Here is a 23,282-nt window from a genome sequence, read left to right as displayed (position 1 = left end):
TCTTCCAGACCACGTTCCAATGTCGCTTTTCGTCACGAACAGTCAAGAAGTCCGCATCAAGACCCTCATCAAGAAAATCAAGACCTATTCCTCTGTGCTCCAGTGGGTGCCAGGCTCCAATTATTCTGGGAAAAATGGAGTGAAATGGGAATGGAACAATGGATCTTTCAAATCCTCAAGGAGGGCTGCTTTATCCCGTTCAGGGAAAACCTCCTTTAGTCAAGAAGCCTATTGTCTTGAATGTCTACTCCTTAGGCTCAGAGAGGTTTGCAGCCCTCTGGGAGGAAGTTTCCGCCCTTCTCAACAAGAAGGCTGTAGAGATAGTCGAGGATATAGATTCAGAGGGATTCTACAATCGCCTCTTCATGGTTCCCAAATCATCAGGAGGATGGAGACCTGTCCTGAACGTAAGTCTGTTGAATGTCTTTGTTCAGAAGACAAAGTTCAGAATGGAGACCACTCATTCCATTCTTGCATCCATTCGTCAGGGAGACTGGATGGTCTCAATAGGTATGCAGGATGTGTACTTTCACATCCCTGTTCATCCGGATTCGAGGAAGTACCTCTGATTCGTTTTCCAGGACCGAGTCTTCCAGTTTTGAGCCCATATTTCGGGTTATTGATGGCCCCTCAGGTTTTTACTCGTGTTCTCGCTCCCCTGGCAGGATGGCTCCAACTCATGGGCATCAACATTGCTCTCTACCTAGACGATTGGCTCCTTTGCTCCCTGACAAAGGATCAATGCACATAGGACCTTCGCAAGACCCTTTGCCTAGTCAGCAATCTAGGATTGCTCATCAACCATCAGAAATCCCAACTGACTCCTTCTCAGGAGATAGTTTATTTGGGGATGATGCTGAACTCTCTAGTTTTCAGGCTTTTCCATCCCCAAAAGAGTGGAATCTTGTCTGAAAACAGTAGACATGTCTCTCTCTCTCTCTCTCTCTCTCTCTCCAGACTTGCTCTGCCAACAGATGGATGAGTCTCTTAGGAACTGTAGCCTCCATAGAGCAATTTGTATCCCTGGGAAGGCTATACATGAGAGTTTTCAGTTTTTTCTTAGAGCCAGCTAGGGTAGGAAATGGCACCCAGACTTGTTTGTGTTTCCTGGAACTCCTGAAATAAAGAAGCACCTGCTCTGGTGGAAGTCAGAAGACAGGCTGCTGGAAGGGAAGTCCCTTCTCATCCAGAACCCAGACCTAAGCTTTTATGTAGACGTATCAGACTTAGGCTGGGGAGCTCTCCTAGGAGACAAGGAGGTCTCCAGGAGGTGGTCACCAGCTCAACAAAGGTTTCACATAAATGTGAAAGAGTTAAAGGCAATTCATCTGGGATTGCAAGTCTTTGCCTTGGCAGTTTTTGGGAAGACTGTAGCAGTCCATTCGGACAATACCACAACGCTGTCTTACATGAGCAAGCAAGGGAGAACAGATTCCTTCTCCCTTTGCGAGGCAGCAAGGGATCTTCTAGTTTGGGCAAAGCAGAATTGGACGAAATTAGTAATGAGATTCGTCCAGGGCAGACTGAATGTCCTGGTAGTCCAGCTAAGCAGGCGTGATCAAGTAATTCCACGGAGTGGACTTTAGATCCATAGGAATGCCTAGGTCTTTGGAGACTGTGGGGAACTCCGACTTTGGATCTCTTCATGACTTCCAAAAATCATCGTCTACTTCTTTTTTGTTCGCCAGTTACAACCCCTTGGCATGGGCAACAGATGCCATGTTACAGGACTGGTCAAACAAAAATCTATATACCTTCCCACCGTTTGTGATGATACAAGAAGTCCTGAACAAGTTATAGTCACACCGAAATGTGTCGATGACACTAATAGCCCCATTCTGACCTCTTAAGGGAATGGTTCCTGGATCTTCTGGAGATGTTGGTAGACTTTCCAAGGCTTCTACCACAAAAATGCAATCTGCTCAGACAACCCCACTTCAGACAGTTCCATCTAGGGTTGTCAAATCTAGCAATGACAGGTTACAGACTGTCAAGAAATTACTCAGAGCTAAGTGATTTTCAGAGGCAGTTGCAGACTCTATTGCAAGATGGAGATGCCAGTCATCCTCTAACTTTTATCAACATAAGTGGTCCATATTCTGCACTTGGTGCAGGACTAATGGCATCTCACCTACTAAGAAGTCTTAAACGGAAATCGCTGATTTCCTGTTGTATCTGAGGACCACCAGAGGTTTGTCCCTGTCTACAATTTAAGGTTACAGGTCCAGGCTTAGCTCAGTGTTCCGACATAGGGGCCTGGACCTTTCTGCCAACCAAGATATTTTCGATCTTACCAGATCATTCGATATGTCCAAGACAAAGGATTCGCAACCAGTATCTTCGAACCCGGATGTGGTTCTAAAATGGCTCTCTAGCCCTGCCTTTGAACCTCTTAATTTCACATCCCTTAGGAATCTTATGAAGAAGACCCTCTTCCTGGTAGCCATAGCCACTGCTAAGAGAGTCAGTGAGATACAGGCGATTGACAAAAGTCAGATTCACTCAAGGAGATGCAGTTTGCTCCTGTACACTGGGGTTTCTTGCAAAGAACGAGACTCCGTCTAAACCTTGGCCTCTTTCTTTCTGTATAAAGAATATAGTGGAAGTGCTGGTTTCGGAGGATGAAGAGAGAGTGCTTTGTCCAGTAATGGCTTTGAAGTTTTACCTGTGTAGGACTTAGAATAAGGGATCCTGCCAGTAACTTAAGGTGTTCAGTCAAAGACCCTTCGTGGCCCCTTACAATGAATGCCCTTTCTTTCTTTCTAAGAGACCTCATTTGTGCAGCACATTCTCAGATTAAAGAAGAACTTCTTCCTCTTCTTAAAGTGAGAGCTCGTGATATTAGAGCCGTTGCCACGTCGTTAGCTTTTAAGCACAACCTCTCCCTCTCTTCCATTCTTCAAATAACTGATTGGAAATGCAAGTCAGTGCTTGCTTCCTGTTACTTAAAAGAAGTGGAAACCATTTTTAATAATTGCAGTAACTTAGGTCTGTTATCAGTGGCTGGCATGGTATTGGGGAAGGAAGGGTAGGAAATGACCCTTCCAACCTCAGTCTTTTTGCCATGTCATAGGTCGTTGAGTTTTTGGGGAGTCTGGGGTTACTATGTGCTTGGGTACCTGCCAGTTTTGTGTTTTTTAATGGATGGGTGATGGTATTTTTAATCTTGTTGATAATAAGTCCAGTTTATCTGATTGTCTTTTTTGATGGTACTATGCCCAGGACAGGGGCAAATATTGTATGCTTTGCTAGCGATCAGCATGGTCCTTCGCTTAAAGCTCCCGCTTATGTAGCTGGCGACTCTTGGCTATACTGCCACGCCATTGTAGTTAAGATGAGCGCCAACCAGAGGCAGTACCTTCCTGCAGCAGCTCTCTTAAAAGGTAAGGAAACAACAAGTATTGTCTCAATACTAGCAAATTTCCTATTCTCAAATTCATTACATTTACTAATGTTTTAGGGTAGAAGATGTCCATGCATCCCACCACCTGTCAATGTGGGAATCAGCTGTGTAATTACTTGGTAAGTTAGTTATATAAAAAGGACATTTTATCATAAAATAAAGTTTTATATATACTTACCAAGTAATTACAAATGGGAGCCTACCCTCCTCCCCTCACATGGTCATTTAGGCACAAGCAAATTGAAGTGCTTTGCTGAGTTGTTCCTCTCTTTCCTGAAAGTGGGCGGGACTTTCTACCTACACCAAAACAAAACAATCTCTATCATGAATTTTCAAACTTTAGCTGCCAAACTGGTTTGAAACTAAAACTATGTAATTACTTGGTAAGTATACATAAACCTTTATTTTATTATAAAAATGTTATTTTTCTAAGGTTTTCTTATGATTTTTGACGATGTCTCTGCTTACAATGATTTTCGGCCACATAATAAGAGGGGACTTCCGCCATTTCCAAAAAACAAGAAAATAAACAATGCCTCATCTGTCAAATTCAGGATAAGAACACTATTGTTTTCTAGCCTTTTTCTGCTTTTCATTGCTCTTGTTGCTTCCTTTCTTTTTATGTCCAGCTTTTGAATTATTAAACCTACCTAGTGTTCTAGGTTCTTTAGGACGCCCCCTTTGTTTCACTGAAGGGACATGAACATTTGCTAAGTTGGAACGTTCTGAGAGTGACGTTGGTTCGTCTGAAGAATTTAACTTTTTTGTTGTATCTGTCATAGATGGTACGGGACAACTGGTTTCTTCTGATGGACATGGAGGTGGATTCTGTTGGGTATGGCTGCCATGTGTATCGGATTTGTCATTGTTGTTTAAAACCCTGCAGTCATTATTTTCTTTCCACATTTGGAGAAGATTGTTGAGACTACTGTACCCAGTCAGCTTTGGAAGACTTGCGTTCCACTGCATGTGAGTACAGCTGCAATTTTTGAATGGTTCCACTGTTTGTGAGTACAGCTGCAAGCCTTTGAATGATTTCTCTGATTGTCAGAATTTTTGTCCTTGGGTCATTGGGTGCTGATGTCCCAGAGTTTGTGATATAGGTGACTGATTTTCTGGAACAGTTGCTTCAGGTATCACTGTGTTTTCTTTGTGCCACCTAGAGTTAATATTATTTGTAATTGCATCTGTATCACCTTTTAATATTACTGCAATACTATGCTTGGAAGGCAAAGGGTTCTGACAATAGAAACTGCATGACCAAAAATTTCCACTTCATAACGACTAGAATTGATTGACAGCGTAGCTACTTGGGGAATTAGATTGGATAGATGGAATGATAGAATTTTCATGGGCTTTATGGACATAAGTTTCACAGCACGCTCTGTGTATTTACAATACAACTTATTAAACTACTGAAAACGCATTTTTACAAAAATACTTGATGTGCTCGTTCATCATTTAAAACACAGTTATGTAGCATAATGTTTCTTTAATGCATTCAGACATTGAAGTGGCTGAAGATAGCAAATACCTGAGCTTTCCATTTTCCAGTTCAATTCGGTTATTGGTATCGTTGCCAAATGTTAATTTGAAAGTTCGTAAATAAGTTGCCAACATCTCTTTACACACAAGCCAGTTTTGAGAGACATACTGAAACAACCCGGAATCTTGTTCTAAAGTCTGTAAACATGACTGAGAATGTTCTTTAGAGTTAGCATATACAAGTTGTTTGACTGCAGCAAAACTTTCATTTTTTTTCTGTAACTGGATGCACAAGATCCGACACTTTTTTCGTAAAGTACTTAAGAACATGAAACTTACATATCAAAATTGTAACTGATGGAAGTGCCAAAGTTGTCCTGGATGAGAATCATGTACAGAGGATAACTATGTTTGTTAATTTTGTATATAACTCATCAAGTAGACTTGTGAATCCACACAACCCCCCCATCCCTAGTCCACAGGGTCAGTAAGTTTGTGTAAACAGTGAACATCTGTCAATCCAAGAGAAAGACTTGAACCCAAAACCACTTCAGTGGGAGGTCACTGGTTACACCACAAAGATACCACGACTATACATTGCAATTTCATCATTGTAGTATGTCACATTTTCTTGTTAGTTCTTCCATATTCAGTTCTCCAGCTGTTGATAAATTTCATGTTATCCTGGAGTCTTAAGATTTTCCATCTCTTCAGGCTATTGTAATTTCTTATGTCACACTCTTGGTCTCCAAGGTATTGCATCCTCCAGTGCATATTTGTATTCTTCATTTAGTAGCAGCTTAACATTCCACCTCCATTTTTCCAGTAGTTCTTTTTGTTAACCTATTTTCTTAATTTTAATCCTTCTACATTGTCCATTTTACAGCTTATCATATTACTTCATGTGCTTCATCTCAGACATTTTCTTTATTCGATCTGCTATGTTAAGATCCTGATTCCATCCTATGACACCCTCCTTTTTGTTGTTAATTTGCCATCTTGACCTCCCTTTTATGCTTGTAGACATTTATTCTTCTTCTTGCCTGTCCATTGCTGGCATTTGAAGGCTTCCTTCCTTCTTGTGTTTGCTTTTAGTAGCTATTTCTCTCTCTCTCTCTCTCTCTCTCTCTCTCTCTCTCTGTCACTCCTCTCTCTCTCTCTCTCTCTCTCTCTCTCTCTCTGTGTCCTTAATGTCACTCCACACATTTGTTTGATTATGTGATCCTGCTACCAGTAGTGTCATCCCTCTTTCTTCCTTTTTTTTTACTCAGAGTAGTGATGTGGTTATAAGTTTTCCAGTTTATTTTAATTCAGTTTTGTGTTGAATCTCCTTTATTGTTCATGAAACATGTTGATTTCTGGTAAATGATAAAGAGAGCAAACAGTTACTTCAGGATATTGTCAGGTTGATTGGTCAATACTGTGTTAATTTTCTCTCTCTCTCTCTCTCTCTCTCTCTCTCTCTCTCTCTCTCTCTCTCTCTCTCTCTCTCTCTCTCTCTCTCTCTCTCTCTCTCTCTTAGTGCAAAGAATCCTTGTACTAATTTATTTATGTAACAGAACTCAGAACTTTAATATTTTTGTAGGTCCATGGGATGATGTTTCTACAAAGTTATTAATAAAGTACGTCAAAGAAGTTCCTGCAGCATACTTCATTGCTGCTGACAATGTCAAACGGACCGAAGCTTGGGAATTAATTCGGAACAAGCTTGGTGAGGCAGATCATCATTTTACAGTTCTTCAGGTTAGTTAAAGTATGGAACTACAAAGGATTCAAGCAATTTGTCCTTTGTACTTAATATGATTCTTGTTTCTATGTTGTATAATTCAGGTTTGTTATAACTTCTTTTTGTTTCTTAGTTATACAGTAAACCCCCCATATTCGCGTTCTCGTGATTCGCGGACTCACACATTTGCGGGTTTCTCTGTGGAACATATCTAGCCGTTATTCGCGGAAAATTTGCCCATTCGCGGTATTTTTCACTGAGAAATATTCACTAATTACTGTATTTTCATATAATTTTCATAAATAAATGCACTTTTTGTGATAAAACTATTAAAATACTCAGGTATATGCATTTTTAGAGGGTTTTTCTTTGTTTAAATTATCAAAATGGGCAGTTCTAAGTGTTTTTAGAGGGGTTTTAAGCATTCGCGGATTTCAGCTATTTGCAGGGGGGTGTGGGACGCATCCCTGCGAATACAGGGGTTCACTGTAATTGTATTTGTAATTATGAAGCACCCTTTTTTTTACATTCACAAACTTGTTACAGTAGCCCCATTTTTGCTGTCATGAGATGAGACATGCTGTCGCAAGACTTGACCTTGGTCAAATTACTGAAACATAAAAAATGAAAGTTAAAGTTTAATAGACCATAGGCAATGGATGGAAAATGAAAGGCAGAAAGCAGTGCAGCTGTGGCTGAAGTAGTACTATAGAGAACCTCTAATACTGTCTACAGTGTGCCACATAGCACAGTATCTGAGTGGTGCCTCCCTATAAGGTGATATTTAATAAAATGGCAGCAGAGAGCACCGGTAGAAAGCTGTGATAATGCATCCTATTTTTCATTAAGACTGTAGTTGCTTTTCTGTTTTTGAAGTGCTTGAGTACTAACAATAAACCCGAAAATAAAAAATCTCTCTCTCTCTCTCTGTTTGTGTAAGTTGTGTGCAGGACTAAGTTGTAAAGAAAGAAACAATCCACGTAAAAATGTATTAAACATTCGTTCACTTTTTGTAACCAGTGACAGGTGAATAATGATAATGGTACTACAGTAGATCATCTGGGCTTATATTTGTACTGGTGAATGGTCCAGCGTGATGTGGGCTTGCAGATGCACCAAAGTAAGCATATAAAATTTTTAGTTGAACGCCGAGACCAATTTAAGTAAAATCTTACCGGTTTCTGTATAAAACAAAAGCATTTTTATATATAGAAATTCATGTTTGAGACATAACAGAAAATCTGCCAGTTGTTTGTATGTCTTTGTGATCAGAGAGTAACAGACAGATAGATACTGCTGAGTCGTCGAACGCCATACGATCATTGGGGTTTGGCGTGGGCAGTTCAAATGAGTGCCATACATTGAATACCCTTATTGGTTCCTTTCGATTATAAGAGACCAATCAGCTGAGGTCTATGACCTAAGCAAGTTCAATTTGAAAAGTTGAAGATCAGTAGGAGTTTAGTTGTCGTCGGGCTAGGAAGCGAGTCTGAAAGACAGCCATGGCGTGTGCCACCTCAGAGTACCTTCTGACTAAAATTGCATAATTAAGTAGCGTAATATTAGCAACAGGGTCCTGTGTAACTATTAAGGAAAATACACGTGTTAATTGTATCTTACGTGTTTCATTTGTACTGGTAGAACCTTTACATGACCGAGAATCAGGTCACATATATATATAATATATATATATCTATATGATATATATATATATAACTGTTATGAGATGGTTTCACAGAATGAGGGAAGTGCTGTTGCTCAAATAAAAGGAAGAAGAGTGAACGCATATTGCAAGAATTGTATTGATAAACCTTTCCTTTGTCCCAGTTGTTTCAACTTGAAAAATTCTGTTCAAAGAATTTAGGAATATTTCAGGATTTTTATTTTATTTTTTTTTTCAGTGTAGATGCAAAACAGAAAAAGTGTTTTTATTTGTGTACCCTAGGTGCTACATGATTTTCTTAGTCATACAACATAAAACTTGAACATTTTTTGACAAAGAATAGGAAACATTTTATTTTTTCAATATTTCAGAATTTAAAAAATTTACAAAAATATAGTTTTTTCATTGTAATTTAAACTGAAAATACATTTTCTTGATCTTATATGAAATTTTTTTCAAATTTTCTGCTATTGGAAAATAAAAAGAATAAAAAAATTATTCGCCCTTTTGCGACCATATAAATATTTTACACTAATAAATAAAGTATTTACTTAATGCTCTGTTAATTTATTTGTTTCCCACATACTACAATATTAGTTTTAATGAAAATAAACCCTTTTTAATTAAATTTAAGGTACTTCAAAAATATGTATAATGTGTAGCCCTTTGTTGGCCGAACCGGTTGAGCTTCAGACTGTCATTCGATGGGCCAGAGTTCAATTCCCGCGGCCGGCTGATGAAGAGTTAGAGGAATTTATTTCTGGTGATAGAAATTAATTTCTCGCTATAATGTGGTTCGGATTCACAATAAGCTGTAGGTCCTGTTGCTAAGTAACCAATTGGTTCTTAGCCACGTAAAATAAGTCTAATCCTTCAGGCCAGCCCTAGGAGAGCTGTTAATCAGCTCAGTGGTCTGGTAAAACTAAGGTATACTTAACTTTCTAAGCAAATGTACCTCATATGTTAAAAAATATGTATAATTCTAAGCAAATGTACCACATATGTTACATGCTGCTCATTAAGACAATCCCACATGAACCACATAAGGAGCACATTGCAGTCAACGTGTTAATACCTGTTTCAGCATTTATAAGCATTTCATATTTACTTTCTCATTGAGAGATATGGTCAGTTAATAAATTTACTCATGATTTTGCTGCTTCTTAAACACCTTTGTAATTTGCAATCTCCTTCCAGATCCGTATGCGATGGCGGGAATTATGCAAGAAATACCGAAACGTTGTCAACTGTAATGAGATTCATGGAGGAAATAGGACGTGTCAATATTTCAGTGAACTTAATGACTTGTTTGGTGAGTTTCAAGAAGTAAGGTCATCCTGAATGGCCAGTTGTTGCGAATTCCATCTCCTCATTGTATTTTAATGGAGTGATAAAGATTTCTGGCTATTGAGCACCTTTAAAAAAGTATAAGTGATCTCGAGGGGCTAAATTATAGTGGATTATTTTGTATAGAGATGATTTTTATTCCTCTTCTTCTTGCTTTCATAAATTGGGCATGCGTTGATGCTGTTAATTGGTCATTTCAAAGTATACCATAAATCACTATTCAAGAAAGTATCTTATGATGGAGTCATTATAAAGTTTTTCAAAATAATGGTAACCGCAGAGGGGTGATTTGCAAAATTCATAGGCCCAGAAAATATGGAGGAAAGGTATAGATAAAGACCTTTACCATCTGAGAATTCAGGCTAAGAGGGGCAAGACAGGAGAGTGTAGAACTTATTTCACGTCTAAACCCGTGGAGGGAAAATTTAATAAAAAAAAAATTATGGTAATGGGGAAATTAAAGTTATGTTATGTTTTAATACCCTGTCTTGTATCTTCAGCTTACTTGCAGAATATAATTTGAAGCATGCTGTATATCATTTTTCAGCAAAACTTTCCAAACTTACATCTATCTCTAACTTTACTGACCTAGCAAAGAAAGATTTTCACAGTGTCACTTGTTGAATGAATTGTCCTTTATGCACACCTTATTTCTTGATTGCAGTTTTAAGATTGTAGTAAATATTTATTGTACAATATTTGAAAATATTTATTGAGAACTTATTGATTTTTATGTCTTCAGGAGTATGGACCAAAGAAGGTACTGAAATACTAATTAAAGAGTTAACAGGAAAGAACTTGAAACAGAATGGTGGTTTGCGCATGAGGTTCAACACCTGGGATAGGATACGAAGAACATTTAGTGAGAAGGGATATAGGTAGGTAGTCTTGCTTCAGAACTCTGTTGCTTTGACTGACTCACTAAATCGTTTTAAATTCGTCAAGTTTGACCCTAGTTGAATAATTGTCTTTGAAGATACACGAAAAATAAGCCCATGTCTCACATTTTTGTTGATAAAGTTTTATTTGTTCCTACATGAATACAAACCCTTGATCTTGAGACATGGAATTACCTTCAGTGCAGCTGGAAATTGGCCATTCAATTCTGACAAGGTTGTCAGGTAGTTAACTACTGGCTGTAGTGTGGGGAGTCCCACCCTTCCGTCCAGCATTGCATCTCTTTCGCCTCTGCCCACCGGCTGGTTTCTCTTCAACTCGCCTTCACTGCTATCCTGGTTCTTTTTTTTTTTATGTTCTTTGTGTGATATTTATGATTACTGTGGTCTCCCATTGTGTTTGTAATGCAAATTCCATGAGTCATCATAGCCTAAGGAGAGGAAGCCTCATGCCATGAGGCATTGCCCAAGCACAGGAAATGTTCCCTGCAGTTGCTTCCTCTCCCCCATCAAGATTGATCCACACTCTTTGTGTGCAGTGCCATCGCCATGAGTGCAACCAAAGTAGCCCTTGTGTTGAATGTCGTGATTGGCCTTTGGAGCAATGGATGCAGTTCACCCGGAAGAGGAAGTACAAGAGGAAGGCTTCCCTTACGTCGTCGGAGGGTTACGTGTCCCCGGTGACGCCGCCGAAGGTTGCAAATCTGTCTAGCTCCATCCCCTCAGCGAAACTGGCTCTCGTTGTTACCTCTCCACAGGGAGAGGTTACTCCTTCGCAATCGCCCGTTGCTCCGTCAGTAGAGAGTCAGGGTGGGGAAGAGGGCAGCAGTGGATCAGGACAATGACTAGCAGGCTGTCTCTATTTGGTCATGATTGGGATGCATCTTCCCAACTCAGCCCTACCATGAGAGCTTACTCCCTCTGTTTGGTCCTGGGATCGGAACGGTCTTATGCCTGAGTGGTGGAGGGGAGGATCAGGGGGTTCTGATGAAGGTCTCTCTCCTGCCGAGAGAGTAGCCTCAAGGACCATGCCCTGGAAGGGCTCAAGGGTCCTTTTCCCCAGGACATGGACACCCCTGAACTACAGAGGACCTAAGTTGAGATCGTGAAATTGATTTGTCAGTATAACAATCTCAGGGAAGAGACCATGGCCACTCCTGTGGATCATCCTTCTGTCCTCGAAGCTTTCTGGGAACCACATAAGGAACCCAAAGCTTTGTTGGGCCTACCATGGTCTGATCTTGCTGAAGAGGGTCTAGACCAAGTGAGTTCTCTTGTGTCTGGGCAGGAGAACCCACTTCATTCTAGCTTCTCAACCAAGATACTTCTCTTCCTCATCAGAAGCGTTTCTATGTTCCCCTTGGAGAGGCCACTGCCGACCAAACAGGTTGACCTGGACCTGGTTCGTCTATGCCTGGGTCTGTCGCTGGACCAGCTCCCTGCGGAGGAAGAGTCTCTCTCACAGCAGGAGTCAGTGGCACTGGAATTGACTGCCAAGGCAGCATTCCAGGCAGTCTCTCGGCTGGATCGATGGATACTGTCCGTGTCCAAGATCACTTCCTCATCTACTAGGGTTCGAGAAACCCTGAGGAGGAAGCTACTTTCAAGAGGCTGATGCAATCCGGAAGTAGGGCCATTTCCGTGGACGAATTTGATTTTGATGAGGAGGGACGCAGTCCTGACTCGGATTTCCAAGTTTGTCAGTCCTGAGTTGGCTTTGGCCCGGAGGAATGGACTGTTGCTGGTTTCCTGTTCTCTCTTCCCTAGAGAGCAACTGGATGCCGTGGTGGACAGACGGAGAGCTGATAACGACTGTCTTGCTCACCAGGCAGTGGCAAAGACCTACGGATCTTTGCTTGCCACTTCAGCGCGATCTTCGGGTCAGGCTGGCACTTCCTCTATGGGTCCTAAGAAGTCCCAGACTTTGAAGGGCCCTCGTAGGAATATCCATTCTTCATCTGCCCCCGCCAGAAAGGGTGTACAACAGTGCTCCTTTCAGCCCCCTTCCCAGATCGGGAGAGGGGGCAGTGGTAAGAAGAAGGAAGGAGGACGGTAGGGGTGGTATTCCTCCCCACATGCTGCCATTGGTAGGGGGTGCCTGTCGAGCCATTGGGCAACATGGCAGTGATATGGAGGGGAGACCTGGGTAGTGAATGTTCTTCGGAAAGGATATTTACTTCCCGTCAAGTCTCCACCACCTCTCACCAGCCATCCGGTACACCTCCAAACCTACATTCCTGGCTCGCTGAAGGACCTCGCCCTACAGGGGGAGGTGAAAGTAATGCTGAAGAAAGGTTTTGTGGAAGTTGTGACAGATCGGTCTCCTTAGTTTTACAGCCATCTCTTTCTCTATAAGAAAGTAACGGAGGGATGGAAACTGGTCATAGACCTCTCTCTCTTGAACCGATTCGTTTGCCAGACTCGGTTCACGATGGAAATGACACGTTCAGTATTTGTTGCCATCAGGGAGTCCGACTTCATGCTTACGATGGACCTGAAGGATGCGTATTTCCAAATACCCTATAATGTGGTGGCGAGTAAGATGCAGATTCAAGGTGTATTCTGATTTATTGACACAAAATGCCTGACAGGTCAAGAACTCTTGTGAGCATTAAAGTAGCAGTTGACATTAGGGTAAAACAGGGACACTGTATATAGTCAGATGTGTTTTCTCACACCTGAAGAATGGTTAACAATTTTATATACAGTTTAGAAAGAGATTTCAAATACATATTGTTGGAAAGCTTGCATTACCTTAGATACATTAGTAATTACAGTTCTAACAGGGACATAAAGTATCTTCTGAAAAATGCATCAAAGATTTTTCTTCCTAAACTATACAAACCCTTGTTGTTTATGTAAGTAATTACTTAAAGCAAAGCTGAAACGGCCATTAAACTATTGAACAAAGTGGTTAGGCAGTTAACTACTGGACTGCCGTCCAGTAGGCGGGAGCCCCGCCTGCCCGGATGTTAACATTCCAATTTGCTTTTGGCCTTCATGCAATGCAGACATGTTTCCTGTCTCTCTGCCCTGATTGCTGTTTTGCTTTATTCCCGGTGGGATCATTCTTGTTTTCGTTTGTGTTGATAACATCTGCTTTTGTGTTTGATATTTGTTTAATATGCAAACCCACAAATCATCTAAACCTGTATGGAAGGCCATCACCCAGCGCATGTCCTGGTGTTGATGGTAAGGGTTGCACCCACTTTTGATTGCCTGTTGGTGTTGACACTCTTGTCCTCTGAACCAGTTACAGGGGGCATGACTGTAATCCAGAATCTCCTTGTGCTGATTGTTGTTCTTGGTCACCTGTGCAGTGGGTGAAGTTTGCAGGAAGGAAACAGTACAGGAGGAAAGCTTCCAAAGTGTCGTCTGGAGGTACACACCGCCGACTATGCCTTTGGTTGCTAACCCTTCTTCCTCTTTTCTCCCTCCTGCTAAACTTTCCCTCTCGGCTGCCTCTCCTTCAGGAACAATCTCTCCCTCTTCGTCTTCACTCGCTTCATCAGGGAGGGGGGAGGGATCAAGACGATCTCTTCTTGGGGGCCTCTGCTCGCTCCGAGGGCGAAGATTTTCCCTCAGAGTAAAAGGGGTCTCCCTTCGCTTATCCAACTTTGTCTCCTTCAGGTCAGGCGGCTGAGCTCTGTGAGGTGGCTAAGCTCCAGGAGGCATGGTTCTCCTTGGGTCTCTCGGGCACCCCATCAGTGCAAGGTATTCTGGCACATTTGAAGGCGTCACATGCTTCGGAGTCTCGTGTAGTGACGCATGCAGCTGTCACCTCCACGACAACAACAACGGTGACCATGACAGCGTTTGCCAAGGTTCCCTGGTCGGGGTCAATGCACTTCCCAACTCTGATGACTCCTATGGTGGTGGATCAGACTGCTGTGCATGCTCCTGCTCCTCAGTATGTGGTGTCCTTTCATCCTACTGCCTTCATGATTCCAGTTGCTTCTGCTGTTCCTGTTGACCCAGCTGCTCCTGCTGCTCCTTTGTTCGTGCTGCCCCGACTGCTGCTGCTGCTCCTGTTGCCCCAGCTGCATTGGCTGCTCTTGTTGCCCCAGCTGTGTTGGCTGCTCCTGTGGTCCTGCTGCTCCCTCCTGGATGGGAGACCTGACTGCCATCCTGACGATGTCAAAGAAGAAATCGAAGAGGAGTTGTAAGGTGTTATCATCATCGTCTTTTATGTCTTCATCTTCGTCGTCTGCTGCCTCCTCCCCTTCTTCTTCTGAGGCTCGCCACCGAAGAAGGAGGCTGCCTCTCCCCCCCCCCCTTCAGAAGACCCGCTATGGGTCTTCTAAGGGGCTGCCTCCTGCCACAGGGGAAGCAGTGGGATCGCTTGCTGGCTCTGCTCCGGTCTTCCAACCCCAGAACCATTTCACAGACCCCACGGGGACGAGCCCCCAAGGCTTGTACACTTGAAACCAGCCCAAATAAGTCCGCTTCTGAGACTGGTTTTGTGCCTGTCTCTTCCTGAGTTTCTTCGGACACTTGGGTGGAGACCTCTCCTGTTAATGGTTCTGAATGAGATTCGGGAGTGTTGGGTGCTCAGCAAGGTCGGGTCTCTCCAAGTACCCAAAACAGCACTGGAGAGTCCGCTCCCCGGTTTGGTTTAGGCACAGCACAGAAAAGTGCCAAAACATGTAGGTGCTTTGACACTTCTTGCCAGTACAGTGAACCCCCCGTATTCGCAGGGGATGCGTCGCCCCCCGCGAGTAGGTCAAATCCGCGAATGCCTAAAACCCCTCTAAAACACTTAGAACTGCCCATTTTGATAGCTTAAACCAAGAAAAACCCTGTACAAATGCTTATACCTGAGTATTTTAATAGTTTTATCACAAAAAGTGCATTTATGAAAATTATATGAAAATACAGTAATTAGTGAATATTTCTCAGTGAAAAATACCGCGAATGGGCGAATTTTTTGGGAATGATGGCTAGATATGTTCCATAGAGAAACCCGCGAATGCGTGAGTCCGCGAACGGTGAGAACGCGAATACGGGGGGTTTACTGTACTGCTTCAAGTGCTCAGACAGGCTCCCAACCCAGTGCTTCAGACTCGAGGGTCCAAGCACCTGGAGACACAGTGAGGAAATCCCCTGTACAGTCTTCTTCTTGGGAGTTTATGGCCTCAAAGAAGACTGGAGTGTGTCAGGAGGATTGCGCAAGTTCACGTCTGACGGTACCCGAGCACTTAACTCCAGCCAGCCCTCATTCACGTTCACGTGACCGACCCCGCTTGCTGGAGGAGAGTGCACGGATGTGTTTGCATGAACCTCTATGCTCTCCTGGGGGCAGTGCCTTGCCATGGCATAGACGCTCCTAGACCTGTGCCACCGTCTCCACCATGGGTTGGTGACCGCCCACGGCCTTCCTCTCCTGCTGGTTCTTCCGGTAGGACAGGTAGGAGTGCTCGATCCCCCCTCTCCTGTCCCCTCAACCTCCTGGGGTTTCACCGGGAGGCGTGAGTCAGACACAAGGGACTCTGACAAGAATGCTGCTTCTCTTCGGGGTTCCACCACGAAGGCCTGCGCCTGGGTTCGGTTCACGGACCGACTCGGTTGTACGCGCAAGTGGTTGAGGGAGGATCCCAGGGGTCTGCTGAGGTTCTCCTTCCTACAGAGAGAGATGATTGGGAGGACTGCACCCTTGGAAGGATTCGAAGGTCCTCTTCCCTGGGATGTGGACACCCCCGAGATACAGAGGACCTTTTCGGAGATCATCGCACTGGTTCATCATCACGACCTCAGGGAAGGGACCATGTCTTCATCTGTGGGTTGGCCTTCGCGCCATGAATCTTTTTGAGGTTCGAAAAAGGAACCAAAAGCTTTGGTGTGGCTGCCATGGTCTGCGCTTTTCGAAGGGGTTCTTGATCAAGTGAAAAATCTTGTCTCTGGGCCTCTGCCTCAACAGAAGCGTTTCTACATGCCTACGGAGGAGTCTTTGCTGACTAAACAGGTAGACCTGGACCTAGTTCGGGTAAGCCCGGGTCTTCGCTACAGCAGCTTACTGTGGAAGGGGTCTCTCTCTCCCAACAAGAAGCAGCGAACCTGGAAGCCACTGCCATGGCAGCTCTCCAGGCATTCTCCTGGCTGGATCTGTGGTCGTTCATGGTATACAAGGTTGCCACCTCCTCGAGTTTGAGCACCCCTGGAGAGGATTACGTTTCCAGGAGACTGCCAGTATGGAGGTAGACCTATTTCCTACCTGGCCAATAGACAGCAAACCTGTAGGCAATCCTGGTGCTGAAGAGGAGGGACGCTGTCTTGAATTGGATCTCCAGGTCTGTAGGACCTAAGTCGACTCTTACTCTCAGGAATGAACTGTCGCTGGGTTCTGCCTCACTCTACCCCAGAGAGTTGGTAGATGCTGCGATAGACAAGGCATGCTGAAGACAACGACTGTCTTGTCCACCAGGCAGTGGCAAAGACCTCTGGGTTTTTGCGTGCCACTGCGGCTTGATCCTCTGGTCAAGCTAGCACTTTTTCAGCCCTTAAGAAGACCCAGGCTTTGAAGGGCACTCGCAGAAACACTCAGCCTTCTTCCACCTCTGCCAAGAAGAGCATGCATTCACACTACGTTCAACCCTCTCTCCAGGTGGGAAAAGGCAGCAAAGGTAAGGAGGAGGAGGGAGGATGCTTAGGGGTGGTGTTCCCGTCCAGCTGCTGCCATTGGTGGGGGGGGTTGCCTGTCGAGCCATTAGGCAACATGGCAGCGACATGGAGCCGAGTCGGGATAGTCGATGCCCTTTGGTAGGGCTATCAACTTCCCTTCGAGTCTCAGCTACCTCTCACCAACAATCCAGTCCATCTCCTAACCTACGTTCCTGGCTTGCCAAAGGATCTCGCACTCCGGGAGGAGGTGCAAGAGATGCTGAAGAAAGGTGCTGTGGAAGTCTTGACGATTGGCTTGTCCTGGCAAGCTCCCGCTCGCAGTTGTTCTGGGACGGATTGACTTCTCGAGTTCTGCTACAGCCTAGGGGTCATCGTAAATCTCGAGAAATCCGATCTCATCTCCAAGCAGAGGATAAAGTACTTGGGCATGCTGATCGATATGGTTGCAGCAGGAGTCTTTCTCTTGGACTGTCATATCAGCAGGTTCAGGAAGGCAGTGCAACTGTTCCTGTCTTGACAGGAACAGCCAGCTCAGCAGTGGCAGGTTGTCGTCGGTCACCTGTTGTCCTTGGAGAAGCTGGTCCCTCACAGGCAACTTCACCTTCGTTCTCTCCAGTGGAGAATGAAGGAGTTCTGGTCCCAGTCTCGAGACCCCCAGTCCTTTTCCACTGCTCTATTGGAGGAAGTGAGACAGAACTTGGATGACAGGAACCTCGTAATCGGCGTATCTCTACGTATTCCCCCTCCCAACATGATCCTGTTCTCGGACGCATCGACCGAGGGATGGGGCGCACACCTGTAGGAGTTGCTGGTTTTGGGTGTGTGGAACTGAGACGACAAGCACCTTCACATCAATATCCTGGAACACAAGGCGGCCTTCCTGGTCCTCCAAGAGTTTCAGGATCAAGTGATGAGACACTCGGTGTTGATGAGCAACAGCACCATAGTAGTGGCATATGTCAACAAGCAAGGGGGCCTCGCGTCCCTTGTGCTGCATCAGTTGACAATGCAGGTGCACGAGTGGGCAGTAGCTCACTCGATAGAGCTGTCAGCCAGATACATTCCAGGCAAGGGGAATGTAGTGGCGGCCAAGCTCAGCCTCCAGAATCAAATGATAGGGATAGAGTGGTCCCTTCACGTAGACATTATGGAGAAGTTGTTCGACCTGTGGGAACTTCCAATCATTGATATGTTCACCACCTGGCACAACAGAAAACTTCAAGTCTTCTTCTCTGTTGTGCCAGACCCATGGGCTGCTGCAGAGGATGCGTGCTAACACCCGTTGGACAACCTCAACGTCTACGCCTTCCCTCCGTTTTGTCTGATTCGCAGGGTGATCAAGAGAGTGTTGATCACCCCAAATCCCAGGATGATTCAGGTGGCTCCCAAGTCAGGACATCCTTAAATACCTCCGGAAACTCCTGTAGGAGGTGACTTATCTCTGGTGCTGGAGTCAGCATGAGTGGGGCTACAGGGCAGGTTGTGTGATCAGCTGCTGTTCCCTTATGTCTGCCAGCATGTTGTGGGCTTTTAGGAAGTGCTCCTAAAAGTGTGATTGTTACAACTGCTGTGACGAACGTCTAGTTGTACAGCTTCCCTCCGAATGACAAATCATGGTCCTTTTCTTGTATATTTTCAGCAGGGCTCCACTGGCAGTGGACACCTGTAGGGTGCCGGTGGTTGGATTGAGGTACTGTATTTGTGTGGGTTGGCAGGCATGAATGATCTGCATGTGCCGGTGTTGACCAGGAACTCTGTATTTGATCTTTCGTATACAATGAAAAAACACATTGAGTTTTTTGCCTGTAGTACCTGGAAGAGAGCCAGTGGAAAGCAGGCATGGTTTCTCTTACGGGGCAGCCGGTCTGCCCACCGGATGTTTATTTTGTTGAGTCACTGTTGTGACCCCTTTGCATGTTTTTTTGACATACAGCAATCATTTTCACATTTTCAGGCTTCACTCCCAAACCTCCAGTGGTAGAAACAAATGACCTTTGGCTTGTATTTGGGTTTGTATTTCTGGTAGCGGTGTATGGGGGTGGCAGTGCCCAGTGGATCGCTGTCAGTCTCTGTGTCGGTCTGCTGCAGTGGCTATGGGGCGGCTGCTGCTATGGGTGGTTGTGTAGGCTCCGTCGACTTGTGGGCCAGGTGGACGGCATTAACTGTCTTCAGGAAATTGTCGAGATCCATGGTCGATGCGTTGGGGATGGCTGCGACTGTTTGGCAGGGTAATTTTGTGAGTAGGACCTCTCTCACAAGGTCCAACGTAGTCTCTGGGTGGCCATCTGTGGTGGGGATCGTAACTTGCCGCCACAGTTGCTTGTACAGTAGATGTGCAACAGCTGTTGGTCTCCTATTGCTGCCTGTACATTGTCTAGGAATTTCCTAGCTCTTAGGGAGGGCAGCATGCTGAAGGATGACCTTAGTTGGGCCTTCAACGTTTCGTAGGTGACAGTGGTCTATTGGTCGGTGAGCATTCTGCGATCTGCTTGAAGATGTCGTCTGGCAGGAACTCGAGGATGGCGTGGGCTTTGCAGGATAAAGAGATCTTCTTAGGCCTGAAGATGGTGTCTGCTGTGAAGAACTGGTCCTCTGGGTTGTGGGTTGTGAAGGGCAGTAGGTGGATGCTTGCTGTTGCAACGTTGTCGCTAGATGGGCTGGTGCTGGCGGTGTTGACGGTGTCCATCATCTTCGGGATCACTGGTATAACGAGGCGGCGAATAAGATGCAGATTCAAAATGTCTGACAGTTCAAGGACTCTTGCAAGTGTAAAAGTAGCATTTGACATTTGGGAAAAACAGAGGGACATGTATATACAGTCAGATGTGTTCTCTCACACCTGAAGAATGGTTAACAATTCTAGGAAGAGATTTCAAATACATATGGTTGGAAAGCTTGCAGTGCTTTACATACATTAGTAATTACAGTTCTAACAAGGACATAAAGTATCTTCCGAAAAATACGTAAAAGATCGTTGAATCAGAAGCGCTGGATCTGTTTCCTGAGAGTACTCAGTGCGTCATGTAGATTTTGTTTTGAAGCGAGGTTGCCCTTAGGATCCTGGTGACAGGTTAGGACCTCACAACCCATCCTTCAGTCCTCACAAAAGTACCTCCACTTTATCCTCAGGGGGGACAGTGTACCAGTTCAGGACACTGTTTTGGGATTTCAAAAAGTTTGTAGGTGATGTGTTATTCTTTTGACAAATTTGTGAAGGGGACTTTATAGCATTACAGCACACATGTATAACTTTTTGAAATTTATTCCAAGAAATTCTTAGGATAAGGGTTTGAGAATGAAAAATATGTTAGATACAATCAGTGGTGGTCAAGTAATCTTCTTAGTAATACCACTTCTAAAAATGTAGTAGCTTTTTAGTAAGATACCACATGTTATTGAGGCTATCGTAAGTGATTTTTGCTTGTTAAGATTTAAACATTTCCTTCTGTAGTTTTCCTAAAAATATGTCGTTTTTCTTACATTTCTCCATAGTTATACAGCTCACCAAATTCATGGACGATGGAATGCGCTTGTTATGTTGTACCAGAGAATGGTGGACCGGAATGCTAATCCAGATAATGAACCCTTAGAAATGGCATACAAAGATTTAATTGAACCAATGTTCCCATATGTTTCATCAAAAAAAAGAAAGGCTAAAATTTGGGACCCAAAAGGTGAGAGATAATAAATTTTTGTCTGCGTTCACAAATACCTCTAATAACCTACTGTGCTCTGTTTATTGTATCAAAACAAGTTAAGTTGCTTACTTTCTAGTAGTGATAGACTTGAGAAAGACATTTGTAAATGATGGTTATGTTTTCTATCTTTTAGTCATTCCATCTCAGTATATTTTTTCCACTTTTCATCATTCTTAGAAAAATGGAATGTTCAGATGGAGAGAGCTCTGCTTCAGGCCTATATGGACAATATTGAGAACTTCAGAAAGAACAACTCGAAAAATAACAGAGAAACGTGGACAGCTATAGTAGAGGTAAGTTTGGAATTTTAACATATTTTTCTTTAGTAGCAGGTAATTATATAAGAGAAGAGATGAAAGGGCATTATATAAGGCAAAGAAGGAAAGGATCAAGAGTAGAATAAGATTACATTTATAGGCAGTCCCCGGTTAACAGCGATCCGGTTTTATGGCGCTTGTCTAGCGACGAAAATCGGCGATTTTCAGCACCGAAAATCGCCAATTTCCGCTTATCGGCTCTAATAATTGGGTATTGGTGCCGATACATGCCTAACAGAGGTGCCGATAACTGAAAATTGGTGCTTTTCGGCGCTGATAACCCTCGAAAATTGCCAAAAAAGCGCTGAAATCGCCAATTTTCAGTTAGCGGCGATTTTCGGTTATCATCACACCCTAGGAAACGGAACCCTGCCGATAACTGGGGACTGCCTGTATTAAAGCAATCAGACCTGCTGTATCACATAGCATACTCATTTACATAAGAAAGCACAAAGCAGTATCAAAAGTATTTGGTTCTTACTGTGCTTCCCCAATGACCATATATGCTTTATTTCTCATGTTGTTTAACCTTAAGGGATGGGCTAAATATATATTAAGTACACCCCCAGACCGGGCAGACTTTGACCCTTAATGGATGGATCCCCTCAATAGAGGATCTAAAACAGGTTTTGGGTGGTGGATGGATCCCCTCTGAGGAGGATTAATATTACGCGCCATGTGATTTGTCTGTATCGAGCGGGAGAGAGTTTCCAGTACTTCAGTGGCCCATAAATGAATTGTGGCAACTAAAGAATTCAGCTCAGCTCGATCGTGGCCATCTTGGGAACTTCAGTATTGTTCTTGACTTGGAAGGGGAATGTCTTGCTCCTCTCTCTGCCATGACGTCTTTTTATTTATGTGCTCATAAATACACCCAGGGATTACTGTTGGTTTTGGTTCCTATCTTTTATGATATGGTGTCAGTTATAGTTGTAATTTTGCAAAGAAATAATAGAAAAAACATGTGTAAATCCAAAAAAGTTACTGCATTTCCCGATCTCAGTAAATTTACGTAAATATTTTACAACAAACATGCTCAGAATTTGTTACAGATATTAAGTCTTATCTGTTATGATATTTTATGAGTTTTAATTATAATTTTACAAAATAAAAGTAAAATAAATTATTAGAAAATACATGTATAACTTGGTAAAATTTACAAGTTTTGTAAAAGAGACCCCACACAGGGTTGTAAATAGTCACTTTCAAATTCCTGTGGAAGGCAGGAAAAATTTTTTAGAATTTTTTTCCTTACACAATGTGCATTTGCATGTCTTTCTCTTTCCATTGATGTGTTTTTTCTTAAAGTGGCCAACCTTAAAGTTTGCCCATTCTGGGTGCATTATATATAATTAGCCTGTCCTAAGGGACGGCATAATTTATCAATGTGCAGCACCCCAGACCGGGTAAACTTTGAGGTCGGCAAAATAAAAAAAAATCACATCATTGGAAAGAGAATGACACGTACATTCACACTGTATAAATAAGAAAATTCTAAAAAATTTTCCTACCTTCCATGAGAAGTTGAAAATTACTATTTACAAACCCTTGTGGGGCCTCATTTACAAGAATTGTAAATTTTACCAACTTATATATTTTTTTCTAATAGATAAATTTATTGTATTTTGTAAAATTATTATTATTGCTCACACAATATCAAAACAGATAAGAAATAAAAGCAGTAACAAATTTTTGGCATATTTGTTGTAAAATATTCACGTAAAATTGCGAGAAGGAAGATTCAGTAACTTTTTTTACTTTTACATGCTTTTTCTAATATTTCTTTGCAATTTTCTTTGTAAAATCACATTTACAACCAACATACTATGATAAAGACAAAAACAAAAAACAACAGCAACCCCTTCGTATATTTAGAAGCAAATTTACAAAAAGACTCGTGAGAGAGAGAGAGAGAGATGCAGTACCTTTCCCCTTGAAGTCACAAGCATTACTGATACTGGCCTAACTCTCACGTCTGTATAAAAGTTGCTATTAGTGAATTTATAGCATATAGAAGTATTGGCACCTTTGTTTCGAATCATTATTACCATAACAGTGGTGCGTAATTCTGCTTCTCACTGAAGCTCAATCCATTCCACCTCCTCAAACCTGTTTTACTTCACAATGAG

The 23,282-nt window shown here is 43.2% G+C and overlaps 1 protein-coding gene across 1 annotated transcript in view; it reads left to right on the top strand.

Annotated features, from left to right (window-relative positions):
- The window catches only part of LOC136851850 (uncharacterized), a 144,652-nt gene that overhangs the window by 28,571 nt on the left and 92,799 nt on the right, over nt 1-23,282 (top strand). The window contains 5 exon segments of the mRNA XM_067126162.1: nt 6,474-6,631; nt 9,475-9,589; nt 10,367-10,502; nt 20,631-20,812; nt 21,014-21,129. Of these exon segments, the coding sequence (XP_066982263.1) occupies nt 6,474-6,631; nt 9,475-9,589; nt 10,367-10,502; nt 20,631-20,812; nt 21,014-21,129 (707 nt within the window).

Source organism: Macrobrachium rosenbergii, chromosome 24 (genome assembly GCF_040412425.1).
Source record: "Macrobrachium rosenbergii isolate ZJJX-2024 chromosome 24, ASM4041242v1, whole genome shotgun sequence".
Taxonomy (NCBI): Eukaryota; Metazoa; Arthropoda; class Malacostraca; order Decapoda; family Palaemonidae; genus Macrobrachium; species Macrobrachium rosenbergii.
This window is presented reverse-complemented; position numbering and strand designations above follow the sequence as displayed.